General features: G+C 37.7%; 1 protein-coding gene across 1 annotated transcript; it reads right to left on the bottom strand.

Annotated features, from left to right (window-relative positions):
* Positions 1-310: 310 nt before the first annotated feature.
* Positions 311-21,358, bottom strand: LOC137251098 (uncharacterized). The gene is made up of 5 exons (XM_067785085.1): positions 21,203-21,358; positions 21,012-21,136; positions 20,744-20,951; positions 2,641-2,884; positions 311-690 (listed from the first exon to the last, which is right to left on the bottom strand). Exons 2-5 carry the CDS (start codon positions 21,129-21,131, stop codon positions 603-605), a joined length of 660 nt encoding a protein of 219 aa, XP_067641186.1. The 5' UTR covers positions 21,132-21,136; positions 21,203-21,358; the 3' UTR covers positions 311-602.
* Positions 21,359-21,972: the final 614 nt, after the last annotated feature.

Here is a 21,972-nt window from a genome sequence, read left to right on the forward strand (position 1 = left end):
CTAAAACTACCCATCATAAAGCAGCGTGACATACAGGAATTAATTAAAAAGCATCATATACCAATCATTATAAGGCTTATTATAAACACCTAATAAGTGATTAGTTTAATGCCACTGTTTAAATTAAAATTAATTTTAATTTAATTAATATATTAAAAATTTAATATCGTAAACCGTAGGTCTAGTACTATTAAATTTTTCTGTTTTTATTTTCTATTTAGCTGGAAAAAGGAGACTTTGAGGGAAAAACATTTTTTCACTTAAAGTTACATTTGACATAATACACACCAGTACACGAAAAAATTTCAACTAAAGAGTCACAAGTCTAAATTACCTTTTATTGTATAAATAAGGGCACAGAACTAAAATATCTTAAGCTAAATCATTTTCTAAGATTGTTATTAAATCGCAAAAATGTTTCTAAAACAGTTTTTTGCCTCTCCTGAACATTTCAGATTTTTTGAGTTGTGACTGTTTTTGATTTAGTGTGCGATATGTTAAATAATCATACTTTGTACGTTGATACTACTTATTTTTTTGTATGGTTTACACGAGGCAACGTCCTTACAACTTATTCACTAGATTCAATAATAGCAAACGCTTTATGCATCATCGACACGTCCCAATGGCCTTAATACAATACGTGGATCAGGTTCCAACATACGATCTGATTCTTCAGCGCTACTTAAACTATAATAAAAGACACACATTACTAATAAACTTATCATCATAAGGACTGTTCCGAAATGAAGTTTATTTTCCTTATAATTCTACGAGCTTGCGCATTAAAAAAATGACCATTAAAGAAAAGAAGTAAAAATTAATATATTAATTTTCGCAGTTCTGTTTTGTTTTTACATCCCACTCAGCATTTAAGATGATTGACTTTTCCATTTCCCTACATATAAATAAAATTTGATTACTCTTCCTGACTAAATAATGAGTTATCATACAATTGAACAAAAGAAATAATCAAATATGAATACTTTTGATGATCAAAAACTGAAAATCATTTTTCGATCACTTTTCTGAATCATTTTTGAAGTCCTTTGATAAATAAATTTTAATATTTCATAAAAAACAACAAAAAGAATAATCAAATATGTTTACCTTTCATGATCAAAAACTGAATATAGTTTTTCAATCACATTTTGGAATCATATTTGAATCAAATGTGTTTACTTTAGGTGATCAAATATGTATAATCATTTTAATTCAGCTTTCTGAATTTTTTCTAACTATATTTGTTGAGAGAATAATGAATTTTATACTTCTTAAAATTTTACTTTTCATTGAAAATATTATTTTTTCACATACACACATTTTTCACTCATGAAGTTCAGAAAAATATATATATAAAAATTGTATTATTAAGATATTCTTCAAGACAATATAATGCAAATGCTGCTCGTGACCGAAGATATCCCCAGCCATTTCTTCACCTTCGGCTTCCCAGAAAATACATAATAGTTGGACAATACAAAAGTTGTGAGGTATTTGATTATTATGTCTTCAACATATGTATTGACGATCATAGCTGATGTTGAAGTTGTCGAGGTGTATATCGGTCAAGTTTGTTTGCGAGTGACCTGTGGTTCAAATAGCTCACTCTGCATGCTTTCTTGATAATATGAAATGAATAAGATTAACATGTAATATCTTATTTTGAACGAGATATGAAGAATAAATGCATGATAATCGTATTCGAAAATCAATCAAAAATCTCAACCAAAACGATTGAAATATGTTCATGAATATCATCAGAAAATGACTGAAAAGCATTCAAATATTACTCTGAAAAAATTAAAGCTCAATTTTACAATGATATCAAATATGAATAAAAAGCGTTTCGAAATATGAATCATAAATGATTATTATTTATGGTACATTTTTCTCCCGACGATACATTAATTTTCGAACAGAAAATGCTTTTAAATTTGAACGTATTTAATCAAAATTTTCAAAAAATGCTGGCTGGGAAGTTTTTAACTTTTGTGTATATATTCATTGAAATTGGGTCATAGCTGACACAATAGAAAAGTATCAGACGTTACTTGAAACTCTCGTTTTTATTTCTCGGATAAAGTGTATTATGTGACAAAAAATTTCGTCGTAAAGCCTATAGTACAAAATGTTTTCTTTTTACCAAACTATCATATCGATGGGTGAGCGCACACTTGTGATAAGTGACAAATTTCAAGGTTTTCAGGACAGCATATTTTGTGTTTTATAGGCGATTGATATTTAGGCTAGCAGATATTTCCACGGGCTTCTGAGCCGTCATTATTGACTACTCGCTTAAAAAAAATTCACACTAGGTAGGCATGATGCTGAAGCTTCAGAAAGTGCAGTTAACTAAGTTTTGGTCAAATAGGCACTTAGACCAAGTGTGCGGTCACCCATCGATATTTACGCTTGTGACACTGAAAAGTATACATTCGTCTGTTTATGGCACATGTGGAAATGGATGACATTTTTTATGTATATTTAATTATTCAGATTTAATAATCCACATAATTCACCGAACCTTCGTAGATTTTTGGTGTCCTTAAAACAACTCGAGAAATAAAATTAATTAAATACGGATTCCTTCTTGTTGGAACAGTCCTTAGACGTTTTTTGTTTTTAATACACTCTTACCAATCTTTAGTATCGGGCATTAAATTTCTACTCTCTTCTTCATCGCAGCGGTGTGCCAATTCTGATACCGGTGCATATTGGGTGTGTGATACGAGGGGATCTGTTGAGGGATTCAATGCCATTATGCCTTCCCCACCACATCCATCACGATTTTTGCATTGCAGTTGCCTAGCAAATGATTTCTCCTTATTAAATAGTGGGCAGAGACGTCGCCTATGAGCAATGGCTACGTATAGTCCTGAAACTGCGAGGAATTAAATTTATTTAATAATGTGAATGTGTATAACAATAAAAACATATATGGTATTTGGAGCTTTAAAAAGACAAAAATAAGAACAAAGGATATACAAAGTTAACACAACTATATACAAGTCGTTTTTAAGGAATAAAAAAGTCTTTCGTTTTGCCGTAATAGCCTCATAATAATCTTTAAATGCAAATTACAACTTTCTTCGACTCAATCTAGTTGTGCTCGGGATTGGTAAATGCAAGAGACTTTCGGTATGATACCGATCAGATAGATAGATAATTAATTGAGGATTTCACTGTGACCATTGGTCCATTGTGCCCTTAACTCCTTCACAGCACCACATCCAAACCGACATCTCTGATGAACCCTATCAGTTCACCTGGCTTGAGGGATTTAATATGAGAATGCTCTGGCATGGTGAGCCCATAAATTTAGCCCTGTGTCTTGAGTTTGCGTCACACTCCAGGAGGATATGATCCGCCATCTCCGCTGATCGATCACAAAATCGGCATCTGTTGTTCGATATCATGCCCAGCTTCTGGATGTGGTTGTTCAGCCTACAGTGCCCTGTAAGAATAGCTGTTAGGATTCTTGAGTTATCTTTCGAGAGGCCTATTAATGCCCTATATCGAGTTGTGCTGTAACCCCCTAACAGTAACTTAGATTGTCTTAGGCCTGGCATATTGCGCCAATGTTCTTCCCTCTTTTCCCTCTCGTCTACTAATAGATGTCCCCTAATTTCCTTCGGGACTAATGGCAGGAACGGCTGGGAACCAATGGGTCGTGCCGTTGCTGCCTCTCTGGCCAGGCTGTCCGACTGCTCATTACCCTCAACTCCCCTTCGTCGTGTCCTCCTAGTTGATTTAGCTTTTCAACTCACCAGATTTAGCTTTTCAACGCAAAGGACCAGTGCTGATTTTATTTCAAACGCCGAGATCGCCTTGAGGGCTGCCTGACTGTCACTGGGTGTGGCGATTGCTTCATTTCTACAACAACAACAACAACATTGTTTCATTGGAGTATTCGCACTGAGGGTTCAGGTCAGCGCACTGGCGTATGGCGAATACTTCCGCTTGAAAAATGCTCGGGTATGCTCCCACGGCAGTCGGTTCTATGTACCGGAGCGACTCGGGATTTTTCCCGACCAAGGACTGTTATTTCAATGTGACCCCATTTAATTTGTTACACAAATTGTCATCCTCCCAGCAGCTCCTTGCAGCAGGACTACTCCATATTCTCTTACTCCGGGAAGGCATCGAATCCAATCCGGGTCCGTCTCCTGACCCCGGTCCTGAGAAATGGTTTTGCTGCATCTGCCGGAAAAAAATCTTTTTAGGACGTTCATACTCTGTTCAGTGTGTCTCGTGTAAGGGATGGTTGCATCGGACAGGTTGTTCTGGGCTTGATCCCAAAACCCGACGTCCACGTAACTTTTATAAATCTTTTGTGGCTCCTTGCTGTTCACGCCCAAGGGCGTCCCGTAGTCTAGGCCTAAGCGCTCCCCCCCCCCCCCCCCCCCCACTACCTTACAGCAGCCCCGCTGCTCTGCAAGCCACAACAAGTACCCGCTGCTGCTCGCGCTCCACGGCGCCAACAACTCAAACAGCTGCTACCACTCATAACTACTACCTTCGTAGTAGAGTCGGTAGCAATGCTGAGCATCAGCCCCTGCCCCCGTCTTCTTCCCCCTCTTTTCCGGCAGCAATCGTGTAGGTCAGGGAAACAGACTCTTAGTCCCTACCTCCGTTAGCACCGTTTGCCAGCACAGAATATATATGTTTGCGACATCCGCCCAATGCAGCTCCTCCCTTGGGTGGTGCCACTTTCCTAGATGTTCTGGTCTCCGCGACGGCAACCCCCGACGGGTTTCATCGCGCCATGTTGCCAGGTCACAAACCCAAATCATCCGGGTACCCCAATGCTTGCCCAAGGGCGCCCAGTCCCAAGGCCACAACAGCAATTGCGTCCTGGCCTTCCACAACCTAGGCGTAGTCACCCGTCACTTACCCCTAGAGTGGCGGCGTCACCCCTCATGCACTTCGGAATTCTGCAGTTCAACTGTAATGGACTAACTGGGAAGATTATGGAGATAGTCGATTTCATGAAGCGGCACAACATCCGCATTGCTGCGATTCAAGATACTGCATTGCAGACCTGCTCTGGGTATAATGTCCACAGTAAAGACCGCGAGAGCGGTAATGGAGGCGGCCTCGCGTTTATCATACACCACTCTGTGCAATATTATATATTTGATCCTGGCATCGGCCGCAGGGACAATGTCTTAGAACGTCAAGGCCTATCTGTCCGGTCAGACGATGCAAACCTTGAAATCATCAACATCTACATCCCTCCTGCCACCTGTTGCCCCAGTGGATACCGCCCTAATATCAGAGCCTTACTCACTGGCAACAATCGCATCATCTTAGGCGATTTCAATGCCCATCACGATCTATGGCACTCAAACTTGCGGGCGGACAGTAGGGGTGAGATGTTGGCGGATCAAATAGAAGAAACGACGTTCTGCACAATAAACGGAGACGCCCCCACACGTATGGTAGGAAGCTGTCACAGTTCGCCAGATATCTCAATCGTGAGCGCAGAACTCGTAAACTGCGTCAACTGGCAGCCGAAGGTAACATTGGCATCCGACCACCTGCCTATACTTATTTCGCTCGAGCGTACCGCCGACTTCATCGTCACCGAAAAACGCACCTTCATAAACTTCAAAAAAGGAAAGTTTGAAGAATATAAGTCTTTTACAGACAACCTCTTTGCTGCCCTCCCTATCCCGACTGATGCCCGCCAAGGAGAGCGTGCCTTCCGTAAGGTCATTGAATCCACCTCGGCACGTTTCATTCCCGCCGGGAGAATTCCCGAAATCTGGCCCACTTCCCGGAGGAGGCCGCAAACTTAGCGAGAGAACGTGACCTTATAAGGCAGCATGATCCAGGTGACCCCCAAATAAGGGATATAAACCAACGCATCAGATTACTTGTGGACGAACACAAACGGGCGAAATGGGAGGAGCACCTAAGAGGTTGTAACCTCTCTACCGGTGTGGGTAAACTTTGGTCCACCGTAAAGTCCCTATCGAATCCGACTAAGCACAAAGACAAAGTTTCCATCGCCTTTGGCGACAAAGTGCTGTCGGATGCGAAAAAATGCGCGAGCGCTTTCTGCCGACAATATACATATAAGCATTCTTTTATGGATATATTATGGTTATTCAATTCATCTATATTTGTTCAATAAGTTTTATAATTAAATAATCACGATATATTTATTAATAATTATATTCGTTCAATAATCAATTCAAAAGCAATATAAAAATTTTCACATCAAAAAATAACATGAAATATAAAAACTTGAAACTCGATTTGTAAAGAAAAATTAAAGTTTTAATAATAACAAGTATTTCATAACAACGTGTAGTAAATCCCTACACTACTCCCCTCTTCCAAATTGTTCCATATTTAACAAATTAAATGTAACTCTTTTTGTTTTATCCAAACAACTATATTTACTCGCATTCAAATATGCAGGTTTAATTCTGTCTATAGAAATATTCATGAATTTTATTATTATTATTTATTAAGTAATATATACAAATATAAAACTTAAATATATATAGAGTACTAGCAGCTATGGCCATCGACTCGACTTGAAATAGTAGTAAAAATTATATATCTAAATAAAGTTATAATATTATTGGATAAGTATATAGTAAATTAGTATGTGCATAAGAATGTATATTAATGTTAGAATATATCAAAGCTGTTTCATATGAATTTTAAAAGTTTACATTCTGATACGAAATCGAAAATTTTGATTACATTAGCGTGTGATGCGTTTTTTAGAAAAGTATAAGGGTTTGAAGAACCAAAGTGTTTTTGCCGTTGTCTCTCTAAAATTGGACACCCGGTAAGAAAGTGTTCTACTGAGGCGATGCAGGAGCAAAATGGACAGGAAGCTGCGTCTGTGCCGGATAATAAATGTTGATGAGTGATTAGTGTATGCCCTAGCCTTAAGCGGGTGAAAACGGTTGATTGATGGCGTGTTATGCTACTGGAGTACACTGTCTTTTTACATGTAGGATTGATGTTGGTGTATTTGTGACTGAAATTATGCCACTGGATGTCTTTTTTCAGTAGTACTTGTTTGTTGATATGTTTAGTTAAATCCTTTTTATCGAGCGAATGGAACTGAAATGTTGGCGCTGCTTCGAAATAACGAGCAGTATTATCGGCATATTCATTGCCGGTTATACCAACATGGCCAGGTACCCAAAGGAGAGAAATTTTGTTTTTATACTTAATACAAAGTCTCGAATTTCGAAAATAGTTGTGGAAAGATTGTAGATATTAATTACAGCTAGTAGACATGAAATGCTGTCGGTGCAAATGACAAATTTCCCTTTACTCATAACTGCGTGTTCCATAGATTTGAGGACTGCAAATGATTCAGCATTGAATACCGAGGAGTATGAAGGAAGGATTCCTTCGCTGATAATTTTTCCGTCTTCTGTAGCGACCGCAAAGGAAGTGTTATTTTTCTTTGAACCATCAGTAAATATAGGCGAGAAATTGTGGGATTTGTATTTATTTATGGCTTCGAAGAACCTTTGTTGATATACGACTTTATTTGTGCTTGCCTTTTTTAAACAGTGAAGTGATACATCAATGGATGTTTTATTTAGTAGCCACACAGGTTGCTTATTTATTTTATGGCATTTATTTGGAGGATAAATACCGAGATCTTTCGCGTAGGTCACACATCGTCGTAGAGTGGAGCCAGGTTTGAAACAACGTTTGTGTCTTGATACTGCAACTAAGGTTTGGTGTATATTTTTATTGGGAGAATTAAATAATTTTGGAATAAGCTGCATTGTAGATTCATATACTCTTTCTTTTATTGATGGAAGGCCACTTTCAGCTAGGACACACTTAGTTGGTGTTGTTGGAAAGGCGTTTATACTTCGGCGTACTGCAGTATGATATGGCGCTTCTATTTGCTTGATGTTGGTATTGGCACACCATCCAAAGATAGGTAGGGCGTAATCAATTTTAGAGAGCATTAAGGCTCTTGTAACATTTATCAATGTATTAGTGTGAATAAATGACTTTTTACATGAAAGGTATTTGATTATGTTTAATCTCGACAAAAGGTTTTTTCTGAGAGAATTACATTGATGGTTAAAACTAAAACGCTTATCAAAATATACTCCTAGAATTTTTAAAAAATTTACGTTTTCAATTGTATTATTATCAAAAATGAGTTGAGGATAAGTACAATTATTCTTTTTACAAATATGTAGTAATTTACATTTAGATATCGAAATTGATGCGCCGGATTTGATCCCCCATTTTTTAAATTCATTAAGAACTTCGCAAAAATTATTATTTACAAGTTGGGGTTTTTTTATATTTGTGTAGATTATAACATCATCGGCGTACATAGTTAATTTAATATTTTTAATATTCATACATATATCATTTAATTTATCAAAAGCTATTATGAACAAAACGACCGATAGGGGCGAGCCCTGTGGAATGCCATTATGCATATTATGAAAATCAGATAAATTGTTATTTATACGAATACGAAAGCGTCGATGTGTCATGAAAGCCTTAACAAAAGAAAAGGCTTTTTGACCAATCTTCCATGCAGCAAGTTGGCTTAATACTGCATGTACGCCCACGCGATCAAAAGCTTTCTCAAAGTCTGTCGCCAAAATGGTGACGTGATTTTTGGTACTTAGAGAATCCGACACAAAGTGTTGGATTTTTACTAGTGAATCCATTGTACTATGTTTTGTTTTGAAAGCTGTTTGCGTGTGGCTGATCGAGTTGTTTTTCTCGATAAACCACATCAAGCGCTTGGCAATTATTTTTTCTATGATTTTGCTTATACAGGACAGGAGGGATATGGGTCTGTAGGAGGTGGTAAGGTGGGGGGGCTTGTTAGGTTTAGGGATTGGAATGACGGTGGCTGTACGCCAGACGTGAGGAAATAACCGTTCATCATAGACTTTATTATAAAAATTTAGTAATTTTATCTTTGCTATCTCTGGTAAATTCAGAAGCATTGCATAAGAGATGCGGTCTGAACCGGGAGATTTTCCTTTGGCATGTTTCAGGGCTGATTCTAATTCACATAATTCAATTTTGTTTTCAACATACCGTGCTGACGGAGAAAGGCTAAATGGAGAATACGTTTCAGAGAGCCAACGTGTTTTTTCACGGTTGAATGCCTCTGAAAAGTTGTTGTCATCTGAGTAATCAGACCAAAGCTTCGCGAAAGTCTCAGCCATGTCTAAAGAGTTCGTTAAAAGAGACTGATTGTGCTGAATGCAACTTATAGTTTTGTTTGGAGTACCTGAAAGTGATTTTATATCAGCCCAGATTTTCTTTGGGGTCGAAAGTGGAGAGATCTTTGAAGTGAAACTCTCAAAACTTTTTTCTTTGCTTCTTTTACCGATCTCTTGAACATGGCATTCGACTTCTTGTAATTTATTAAATTCTCAACCGACATACATAGTTTGTAGGCTTTCCAAAATTGATTTTTTTCCTCCCGAAGATTTTGTAAGGTCTTAGACCACCAAATAGGGAGAGTCTTGGAAAAACTAGCCTTAGTTTGAGGAATGGATTTGTTGGCTGCAGAACGGATAGTCTTTGTGATAACTGCTATTTCTTTATTTACGTTTTGGAATGGCTCTAAGAAATTATTTGTAATTGTATTAGTGATTTCTGATTGATATAAATCCCAATTGGCATGGTCGGTTTTGAATTTGGGGATATGTTTGACCTTTTCAAAATTAGTATTAGTACGAATAGAAATAGATATATGGAAGTGATCGCTACCTCTAAGTATCGATGAAATTTTCCAGTTGGTTCTGGGATAAAGTTGTGGGGAAATTAGAGAAAGATCAACATGTGTAAAAGATGAGTGCGTAGAAAAATGAGTAGGTGATCGATCATTTAAAAGCATAAGTTGTTGTTGGAGTATAAAACTTTCTATAATTTGCCCTCTCGTATTTGATTTGGGTGATCCCCAGAAAGGGCTCCATGCGTTGAAGTCACCAGCCCACAGGATTGGGGAAGTAAATTTGGAAAACAAATTATTTAATTCCGCTATAGAAAATACTTGCTTTGGGGGTATATATGTGTTAGCTATAATGAAGCTTGAATTTAGATTAATTTTTAGCGCCAACGTAGATAATGTGGATGTGACGTTGACTAACTCATGTGGAATTGCTGATTTAATTAATATACCTACACCTTGCTTACTAGGCTGGATGTTGTATAGATTGGAAAAATACCCAATGTACTGTTTAGGATAATATATTGTATTTTGGTTTATATTTTGTGACAAGTGGGTTTCTTGAATACATATTATATCTGGATCTTCTTCTTTAATTAATAATGATAGTTCGTTATAGTTATTAAAATAACCGTTGATATTCCATTGAATAATTTTTAAAAACATTAAAATATAAGAGAAAAAACAGATAAAATATATACATATTCATGTACATAAATGGCATGGATACACAAACACACCCAGATACAATTCAACCATGCTTACACATATGTAAACATGGCTAAACTGCATCTAGGTGTACCTGTGCGTCCAAAAAAATTTAAGAGAGAGTATTTGTTTACATGTCTATCATAGCGTCGTCTTTAATTGACATGTCTTGCGTTGCTACAACTTTCGTAAGAGACGGAAGTGGATCAAAGAGAGAATGTTGGGAGGCTGTTGGAGAGCAATTTGATGTGTTAGGTGAGTTAGATGAGGAAGTGACTGCAGTTTGATTTTGTTGTTTTGAAGCGGATATGGGGTGCTGGGAGGAAGCTAAATGCGTAACAAGAGAAGTTTGTTGGAATGATTGAGTGGATGAGGGGAAATTGTTTTGTGTTTTGTTGTAAGTGGACGGTTGGCTGGCAACTGGCTGAGCATCGTCAGTTGCAAATGAATAGGATGAACTCATTTCAGTTTTTGTTTTGTTTGTTTCTTTTGAATTTTTGTCGGTGTTTATGTTATTAATTGTTGGTTTGGACACATTGCCTGTACTTGTTGTTGTTGTACTTGTTGTTTTTGTTGAAAGTTTTGCTTGTACGCTTGAAAGTGATTTGGATAAAGTGTCAGCATAGGTGGCACTATTGGAAGGTGGGAGTATGGTTTCTCTATAAATTTTCAAAGCTTCCCGCATTGAACATTTTTTTGTTGTTTTAATTTTTAAAATCTCTTTTGCTTGGATAAATTTGGTACATTCTCTGGACGAAGATGGGTGTTCGGCTTTGCAGTTAGCACATTGTGTACGGGTACATTTTTCAGGGGAATGGGGGGGAAGTGAACAAATACCGCAGGCGGGTGAGCGCTTACAATGTTTAGCGGTGTGACCAAGTAATTGGCAAGATTTGCAACGCATGGGTGTTGGGATATATTCTCTTACCATGAATTTAGACCAAGCAATGTCGATCTTATTAGGCACTTTGTAAAGATTAAACGTTAGCAATACCACACCTGAGGCTACTAACTTTCCATCGATATTTTTTTTAAATTTGTAGGCTGATACCACTCCTTGAGAGCTAAGCTCTTTAACAATTTCCTCATCCGGAACATTATTTAAGAAAGGTGCGTACACTGTACCTTTCACTTGATTAAGAGTTTCATGGAAAGAGGCCGATATATTACAAATATTTGGCAATTGTTTGGTATTTATGAATTTAAGAGCAACGGTTTTACTTTTAACTAAGAGCAGTAACTTTCCATCGCGGAGAGTGGAAATTGAATGCACTTCGTTACTTATGAGTTGTATTTCTCGATGAATAGCGAAAGGCGAAAAAGACGAGAGAAGTTTTGATGAATCAGCGGATTCAACAATAACAAACTTCGGATCTTCAACCTTAACTTCTGCTAGAAAGGGGAAAGGGACTACTGGCGATGCAGTACCGTTTTTATGTTTTTTTCTTTGTGGGTCCAGAGTCCAATAATTGAAAGCGATTTGCTTTCAAAGTCTTTTGGCCGTTGGCCATAGTAATTAATTTTTTTTTTTTATTCACTTATGAGAATAATATAGATTTACACACGCGGAAATTAAAAAGAAGATATATATACAAAATAGCACAAAAGTCAGCTAGTCTTTAAAGAACCGCAATAGAGTAAAAATAACCAATTAACTCCGGAGGCGAAAGAGAGAACGTCTGTTCAGCGCGAGAGATAGTCGGTGACTGATTCATGAATATATTATTATTTGAACACTTTGGTGTTTTCTCTATTACCTCAAATGGTCCTTCATATGGCTCCTGTAAACCGGTTCTCTTTCTATCAACTCTAACTAATACAAACTTGCAATCATTTAAATCTTTTGGAACATAAACTAGTGAATTTTTATGATGAGATATGTTTGATGCACAATTCTTTAAATTTTGTTTTAATTTTAACAAAACATGAGATGAGTCAAAGTTATTTTCAGATCGAACTACCATTTGCGAAGGAAGTCTTAGATTTTCCCCATATACCATCTCTGCAGCTGTAGATTGAATGTCTTCTTTATAGGATGATCGCAAACCTAACAACACTATAGGTAACTCCTCATACCATTCAGCTGCACTTCCACTTGCCATAATTGAAGCTTTAAGTTGCCTATGAAAGCGTTCAACTATTCCATTAGTTTGCGGATGATAAGCAGTGGTTATGATTTTATGACTTCCTAATAGTTTTGAGAGCTCTGTAAAAACTTGCGATGTAAATTGCGCTCCCTGATCAGTTGTAATTGTCAACGGAACTCCAAATCGTGATATATACTCACGAAAGAAAGTTTCTGCCACATTTTTCGCGGAAATATTTTGAAGAGGATATGCTTCCGGCCAACGAGAATTCCTATCTATTAAAGTTAATATAAATCTAAAATCATGTGATGGAGGAAGAGGTCCAACGATATCTAAATGTACCTGTTCAAAACGCCCTTTTGGAATTGGTATTTTCGAAACTTGCGATTTTGTATGTCTATAAATTTTACTTTTTTGACAATTAATGCACTCTTTCGTCTACTGGTTTACATCTTTATTCATTCCTGGCCAAAAATATCTATTAGTGATTAACCGGCGTGTTGCTTTAATACCAACGTGGGCTATACCATGTAATTTCTCAAACACTAATTTTCTTAACACTTGAGGTATATATGGCCTTGTTAAATTAAGCGATGTCTCACACCAAATGTGAATATTTAAAAATGGAACTGATATTAGTTCTAATTTATGTCTACAATTTAGATTTTCTACTAATGATTTTATTTCACCATCTTTTCCTTGTTCAATAAATAACTCTTTTAAATTTACATCAATGGTTTCTAACGTTAAAACTTCGGGTATCCTTGACAACGCATCCGCAACACAGTTTAATTCCCCTTTTATGTATTTAATGTCACTAGTAAATTGGGATAAGAACTCCAAATGTCTTGTCTGTCTGGGACTTCGATCTACCTTTGAATTCAATGCAAATTTAAGTGGCTTGTGATCCGTATAAACCGTAAAAGATCTACCTTCCAACCAATGTTTAAAGTGTTTAATAGTTAAATAAATAGCGAGTAACTCTCTATCAAAAGTACTATATTTACATTCATACGGACTAAGTTTCTTAGAGAAGAAGGCTAACGGTTCTTTAGTATTGTTGATTTCCTGTTGAAGAACTCCTCCAATAGCCCTATTTGATGCGTCTACAGCAACAGAGGGAATTGCTTCACTGTTGAAATGTGTTAACAATGTTTTCTTAGCAAAACTCTCTTTTACTTTCTCAAATGCCTGCAATGTTTCATCAGACCAATCAAGTACCTTATATTTGCTCTTCGATGCCTTTGATATCATGCTGTGTATTGGGCCTAGCATTTCAGCAAGCTTTGGTATATACCTATGGTAAAAATTAACCATTCCCACAAACTTTTGCATTTGTTTGATTGACATTGGCCGTCCAAAATCAAGAATTGATTGAATTTTCTCCGCTGATGGTTGAATACCTTCAGACGATATGTTGTAACCTAGAAAATTAATTTTACCTACTCCAAAAACGCACTTAGATGGCTTGATATTCAATCCGTACTTATCTAAACGTTGAAATAGTATATTAAGATGTTGTAAATGTTCTGATTCATCTTTACTAGCTATCAGTATGTCGTCCAAATAAACAAATATAAAATCTAAATCGTGTAACACTTCATTTATAAACCTTTGGAATGTTTACGCTGAATTTTGTAATCCAAAAGGCATTCTGACGAATTCGACATTCCAAAAGGTGTGGTTATGGCAGTCTTATGAATGTCTTCTTCCGCAACAGGTATCTGATGGTAAGCCCTAACCAAATCTATCTTTGAAAATATTGTTTTATTTTTGAATTCAATATGTAAATCATGTATGTGTGGCAAAGGGTATCGATCAGGTACAGTGATTAAATTAATCCTACGATAATCTCCGCAAGGACGCCAGTCATTTGCGTCTTTTTTAGGTACTAAAGGTAATGGCGATGTTCCATGTGATTTAGATGGACGACATATTCCAGGTACAGTGATTAAATTAATCCTACGATAATCTCCGCAAGGACGCCAGTCATTTGCGTCTTTTTTAGGTACTAAAGGTAATGGCGATGTTCCATGTGATTTAGATGGACGACATATTCCTGATTTTAATAAAAAATCGAATTCAGTCTGCTATTTTAAATTTAACAGGATCTAAACGTCTTGGCCTACAAAAAGGTAATATTCCATTCGTTATAATATGATGAACTGTCGAATGATTAACCTTTTTATTATAATCTGGCTCAGAAGTTAAAGAAGGAAATTTTTTAAAAGTTTTGTATATTGATTTTCAACTGAAAATAATTTAGGCAATGAAATATTGCAAAACCCGGATATAGCATCTACAGCTAAACTAGTTAAGAGGATCTATTAATTTCTTATTCTTTATATCTATTAAAAGTCCATATTTTTCTAAAAAATCTGCACCTATGATCGGTTTTGAAATATCTGCAATAAGAAATACAAATGGAAGTTCTCGACGGAGTCGCAAATTAAGTTTTAATAATTTTTTCCATAAGTCGAAATCATGCTGCCATTAGCAGCCGTTAAAATAATATCTGAAGATTTTTTGTAAATTTTGAATTTAGATGAAGGAAGAGCTGAAATCTCGACACCACTATCTATTAAGAATTTTAGCTTGCTTTCTTTATATAATACAAACAAGCGACGTGTTGAAAAATTCAAAATGCTGTTGTTAGTCGCTGCAACAACAGCGCTGTCTAGTTTGTTTGACTAGGACCATTTTTCTGGAAAGCACACGGTTCTTCACACTTACGAGCTTTACTGCCGAAACGGTAATGATACTTACATAACCAGTTTTGAGACTTTGATCTACCTCACGACTGAGAATTCCTGTGAAAACTAAAATTCCGCCTTTTTGGACGTGACTGTCTGTCATTAATTTGTGTTTTAATCTCGTTAATATCTAATTGTAAATGATTAAAACTTTCACATATTTTTGTTGTGGCCTTCGCTAAATTCTCTACAATTTTTCCCAATTCATCAATATTAATCGAAGATGTAACAACTCTATTTCTAACTGCACAAATTTCATTACCACTGGTTATCTCCCAAATTTTATCTGCCAGTTGCAAAAGATCATTAATATTATTTAAATTAGCACTAGTCAATGCAACATAAAGATTTTTTGGAAGTTTACGTAACCAAAGATTTTTAAGGAAATTTTAATCGATAGTATTACCTGCTAGTTGGTTAAGGGTCCTATAATATTCAGAAGGTTTCCGATCACCTATCTCAGTATCTGATAAAATTTTATCCAATCTTCTCTGTTCGCTTAAGGAGTGCCTATCAATAAGAGTTTTCTTTAAATTGTCATATTTTCCACTTTCAGGTGGATTTTGAATAACATCTAATACATTTGCAATAATGTCTTGTGGCAAGGCAGTTATTACATACTTGTATTTAGTCAAATATCTAGTTATACCTTTTGTAGCAAATTGCGTCTCAGCATGTACGAACCATCCTTCTGGACAGTTCGACCAAAATTGCGGTAATTTTACCAAAGTGGCACAAATTTCATTCCTATCGTAAGGATTGCGTATATTTTCTGACGAGAACTCACATGGATCCTCTATATCTATAAGAGACCTGTTTTGTCTATCTCCCGCGCCCGTTTCACGCGGAGAATGAAACATTTTGAAAAAGGTTCACAAAAAAATAAAAAATTAACAATCCTATAGACTTCTATAAATATATTATAAAATTAAAATCAAATTATATAATAATCATATATGTATAAATATTTAATAGTTGATGTGGATATGTTGTAACGTTACAGCTGAATGACTGCACAGAAAGTGCACACGAAACGCAGTGACTGAAATCACTACCACACTTTAGCAACGCTCTGATCCACGTATTAGCGTATGCGCTTCCTTTTGCTTTTCTTCTGCCTTTAAATTGTGTTTTCAAATATTATGAACTGTTTGATATTTTGCAATTGTTGCTATGTCAAGTCATAGCTCTTCAAACGATGACGAAAGTAGAATGGCAGACATTGTAATATAAATACATATTTATCGAATGTAAAGGTAACTCATAAGCGCTGTCGTTTGCTGTTGCAGTGATGAATTACTCTATAGATAACTGCGCTGTTGGTGACTAATTGAGAGCAAAAATGTATAGAACTTTCTAAGTGATTCAAGATGCAGTGAGTATAATTGAGGATATGTATGTGCGTATGTATTGGGCAATTTGACTGCTTCCTCAGATGTACTTTGGGTTTGTGTTATACTCCTACAGCAAATAAGTCGTAACTTGACTGTATGACGTGCTCTAGTTGACGATTTCCGCTTTGTACCGTTGCTAGCATTCGTCCTCAAAGGTTCACATGAATAAGAAAAACAAAAACACAAAAGATACTTACACTACTGTAAGATTTAACTTATGGTATGCAAATTAGTTGGGAAGAACTATATCTTTTGGTGTTGCTGGAGCAATTTGTTAATATCAAGCAGCTGAAGAGAGTGAAGATGCATTGGCGCAGTCGGTAAAATGTTTGTTGTGCTGCTCGAATACTTTGGTTTCTGCCAAAACTTTACGATTTCATGTGATGGTCTGAAGATAGAGTAACACCGAGAAGCCTTCTAGAAATATTGATTGTATGGATTGCTGGCCGTTTGTTGTATATACCTAATATTCCGTTTTGAGTAAAATTTCAGCTTAAATGCGCAAGGATTACGTTTAGAAATATTGATTGTATGAATTGCTGGCCGTTTGTTGTATATATCTAATATTCCGCTTTGAGTAAAATTTCAACTTAAATGCGCAAGGATTACGCTCTTCGGCTCCTGGCGGAGTCGCCAAATTTTATGGAAATATTATGGATATTCAATTTATCTATATTTGTTCAATAAGTTTTATAATTAAATAATCACGATATATTTATTAATAATTATATTCGTTTAATAATCAATTCAAAAGCAATATAAAAATTTTCACATCAAAAAATAACATGAAATAAAAAAACTTGAAACTCGATTTTTAAAGAAAAATTAAAGTTTTAACAATAACAAGTATTTCATAACAACGTGTAGTAAATCCCTACACATTCTACGGTCGACAAAGATAGACGGAGGGCCAATAGACACGCACATAAACACAAATTCAGCGCGTCACCAATCACCATCACCGCTAAAGAGGTTGAGGACGCCATTAGTCGCGCTAAACCATCCAAAGCAGTGGACCCAGACGGCATAGCCATGCCGATGCTTAAAAGCCTAGGGAAAGAGGGTTTGAAATATTTAGCGCATGTCTTCAACCTGTCTCTTTCCACCTTTGTCATACCCGAGAAAATGGCCAAGGTGGTCCCGCTACTAAAGCCTGGGAAACCAGCTAACATAGGAGAGTCGTATCATCCGATATATATTTTGCTCCCTTATTTCCAGGCAAATTTGCAGCTAGCCTCTCATCATCATGGCTTCAGAAAACTCCATAGCACTACCACCGCGCTAAATGCCATCAGCACCCAGATAAGTTGCGGTTTAAATCAATACCCCCACCATAGAACAGTACTCGTAGCGCTAGACCTATCAAAAGCTTTTGATACAGTCAACCATGGCTCGTTACTGCAAGACCTGGAAGGGTCTACCCTTCCCCCATGTCTTAAAAGGTGGACCGCAAATTATCTGGGTGGTCGGCAGGCATCGGTGCAATTTAGAAACGAAACATCAAAACCAAGGTGAATTAAACAAGGGGTGCCACAGGGTGGTGTCCTATCCCCACTTTTGTTTAATTTCTACATATCTAAGCTACCTTCACCACCGGAAGGAGTCACAATCGTTTCCTACGCCGATGACTGCACAATAATGGCCACAGGCCCAGGCCCAAAGATCGATGAGCTATGCAATAAAATAAACGGCTACCTCCCTGATCTCTCCAGTTTTTTCGCCTCGTGAAACCTGGGCATTATCACCGACTAAATCTTCCGCGACCTTATTTACAACATGGACGTCCCAAATGTCGACCATTTTGAACATCCACGTCGATGGCACTACGCTACCGACAGTCCTACACCCCAAAATCTTGGGTGCGACGTTTGATCAGGATCTACATTTTGGTGAGCACGCAGCCGCAAATGTTCCGAGAATTCAGAGCCGTAACAAAATCCTCAAATCCCTCGCTGGCAGTACCTGGGGAAAAGATAAAGAAACGCTCATGACTACATACAAAGCAATTAGCCAGCCGATTACGTACTACGCGTCACCCATATGGTCGCCAAGCCTAAAAATTACCCACTGGAAGAAGATACAGGCCTGCCAAAATACTGCTCTCAGAATTGCCACGGGCTGTCTTCTTATGTCCCCAGAACACCATCTGCATAATCAGGCGAGAATACTCCCCATCAGGGAGAGAAATGAGAGTCTGACCAAACAGTTCCTGTTGAATACCCAGAAACCTGAGCATCCCAACAGACATCTGATTGATGAACCAGCACCGCCTAGGGGCTTAAGGAGTTATCTCCTTAAGCATTTTGAGGAAATACGGTACCTGAAAACCCAGCCGTATGAAGCGAAAAAACACAAGCAGGTCCTTGGTGAACTCCATAAACAGGCGTCGGACCTTTATGCCGGGAATTGCCCGGTGAATCCAGTACTCAAAGAAAAGTATCCAAAACTCGCGGAAGAAGAATGCATTCTCCCCAGGGAAACGCGTGTCACTCTTGCTCAACTTCGTTCTGGATACTGTAACAGGTTAAACTCTTACCTATCCAGAATCAACCCCGACATACAAAATGTATGCCCCGCTTGCAATGTGTCCCCACATGACACCAACCATCTCTTTAATTGTAATGTGGAACCAACGCCTCTAACACCCCTTTCCTTATGGTCCACCCCTGTTGAAATAGCAAGTTTCCTTGATCTCCCGTTAGAGGATATTGATAACAATTTGTGATCGGTCGCGGCTGTTAGGTGGGGCGAAGCATTGGTACAACAACAACCCACGGGTATTGACATCTTGGCTCTGGGCCCAACGATTCCAGTACCATACTATTTTATGTATCTGCTGAATGCCTTCAATTCTGCTTTCCTTCCGTGTACCCTTGTCTCCCAACTCTACTTTATACCTTTCCCAAAAACTATTGCCTAAGGATATTATCCCGCGGGAGTTGAGAGATTGGGATCCTCTCTCAATTCCTCCGCGAGTTTGTTATCATAGGTTTTACTATCATGGTATACATCCATCTTAGTACATGTTGGCTACAGCCCCATGATTTGCCTGCTAGACGTTTGTATACCACGATGGATTTCGTGGCCCTAGTTTTCATGGAGTCGCAGTGTTGTTTTCAGAGGAGCTCGGTGTCAAAGATTACCCCCATGTATTTCATAGCGGTTCCATATTCTAGTGCTTCGCCATCTATTGTTATTGCTCTTAGGGCTGGTAGGACCCTTCTTCTGGTGAAGAGGATTATGGTCGTTTTAGATGAGTTGATGTTAAGCCCCACACTGGCGCACCATCCCCTTGTAATGTTCAATGCACCCTCGATATCAAGAAAAAAGCAAAGCACTGTTTCCTCTGCTTCGAACGATCAAGCATCGATACGAATGTGAAGGCAAACATAAACCTCACAGTGGTGGATATAATTAACCAATGATGAGGGAGAGATTTCCTGTGCTTCCTTAATTCGTTCGCGGATAGCGTTACTAAAAGGCAGGCCAATAGATGGTTCAAGAGAAATCATCGATAGGTTGTTCAAAAAATGTTATCAGAATCTTGAAAGATGGTTATGTAAAGTATTACTGTTGTTTCACTGGCATAAGGATGACGTTAATGTTGATGTTTTAAAATTAAGAAGTGAAGAGAAGTTACCGTTAACAAAAATAAATAAATGTAAGGCGCGATAACCTCCGAAGAGATCTAAGGCCGAGCTTCTCTTCCAATTTGCGTCGTGCTCCTCTTGATTTTCCCTACAAATTGGCCGGAGGGGACCTACATGTTTTATGCCGACTCCGAACGGCATCTGCAAGGCAGATGAGTTTTCACTGAGAGCTTTTCATGGCAGAAATACACCCGGAGCGCTTGCCAAACACTGCCGAGGGGCGACCCCGCTTAGAAAAATTTTCTTCTAATTGAAAAACCTTATTTCTAAAATTTTGATGTTGCTTTGCCCGGGAGTTGAACCCAGGGCATACGGTGTGATAGGCGGAGCACGCTACCATCACACCACGGTGGCCGCCAACTAAATATATAGATTTCGATATTATGTTGGTTGTAAATGGCCAGCCAAGTTCTTTATTGTAAAAGAATTATGTTTAACTTACCAAGTGCTAGAAGTCCTGTTGTCATCAAAAGTACACCAGTGGCAATCAATAAAATTGGCATGCGATAACAAGTACCCACAGGCGCTTCGGTGACTCCATCATCAGTTTGGTCTGTATCAAAAAACTCACTTCGAACGCTTGCAACAGCTCCAACTAGAAATGCAACTCCAAATGGAAAAGAGACGAACCCAAACACAAGTAAAATCCACTGGAATTTAAAACCAATATATTGAATAGCAATTTAATTTGTTTATTTGATGCTACCTACCTCAAATCGTTGAGATTTAGCACATCTATATATTATAGAACGATTTCCATTAATTCCTCCTGGTCGTGGCTCATAGGACACTGACACGGTTGTCGGTTGATAAACTGGTTCTGGCCCCATTCGCTCTGGAAGAATGCGTTTTTTTATGATCAAACATTTTCGAAGGCAACACAAATCCTTTACATTCATACCTTCTTTTCGATTAGATTACTTTCACAGCCTCCAAATTCGGAAATGATAACTTTATCTAAAATGAGGTTCCTACTTTTACTCAAAAAGCCAGATTGGATAAAAACATCCTTTTTGGAGTCCGGAAGGAAAACAGTGCTGCCGAGTTAAGTAAAATCGAATGGACGTCCAAATAATAGATTTTCTCAGAGTTGCACTTTTTAGTATCATTTGATGTTCATATAAAGCCGGAGTCATAGGTGCCGTATAGCTGCAATCATTGGTGCCGTTTGTCGTATCGCTGTAGTCGTATCCCCGACCTTAGCGGCACCAATAATCGATTGCACTGATTCCCATAAGGTTGGTCGAATCAGCTGTTATAAGGTTACCGATACGGTTACCGATAAAGCACCAATGTCTCCAGCTTAAAGAGCAAACTCGGCGTCGGATAGAACTTTAAGGGCTAATTAAGGGTAAGTTAAGTGCTAATTAATGTTGGCATAACCATAAAATCATAACCAGATAATACAGCTGTTCGAACCTACCTTAAGCTTGAAACACAATGCCCTGACGCCGCGAAATAGACGCGACGAACATCGCCTTGTCAAAAATAGAATCCCCATAATTACATGAAGGTGAACACAATGAACGCCAAGAGCGGAATTTACGCGACGTCATTTTGCGACGATAGATTTAATTCTATCGTCGCCGCCGGGCGATGACGACAATTTATGCCAAAGGTGACCATATTAATTTTTTGCTTCAACGCTCACGTTAAATTTAAACTAAAAAT

The sequence above is a fragment of the Eurosta solidaginis genome, chromosome 4, assembly GCF_040869045.1.
Source record: "Eurosta solidaginis isolate ZX-2024a chromosome 4, ASM4086904v1, whole genome shotgun sequence".
Lineage (NCBI taxonomy): Eukaryota > Metazoa > Arthropoda > Insecta > Diptera > Tephritidae > Eurosta > Eurosta solidaginis.

What these genes read in the sequence shown, in the direction of transcription:
- LOC137251098 (XM_067785085.1), bottom strand. Translation starts at nt 21,131, where the DNA reads ATGGGGCCAGAACCAGTTTATCAACCGACAACCGTGTCAGTGTCCTAT. An exon ending in CTAAATCTCAACGATTTGAG is followed by an intron (nt 20,952 to 21,011) that starts GTAGGTAGCATC and finishes TTTAAATTCCAG; the next exon opens with TGGATTTTACTTGTGTTTGG. An exon ending in ATGCCCGATACTAAAGATTG is followed by an intron (nt 691 to 2,640) that starts GTAAGAGTGTAT and finishes CTTTTATTATAG; the next exon opens with TTTAAGTAGCGCTGAAGAAT.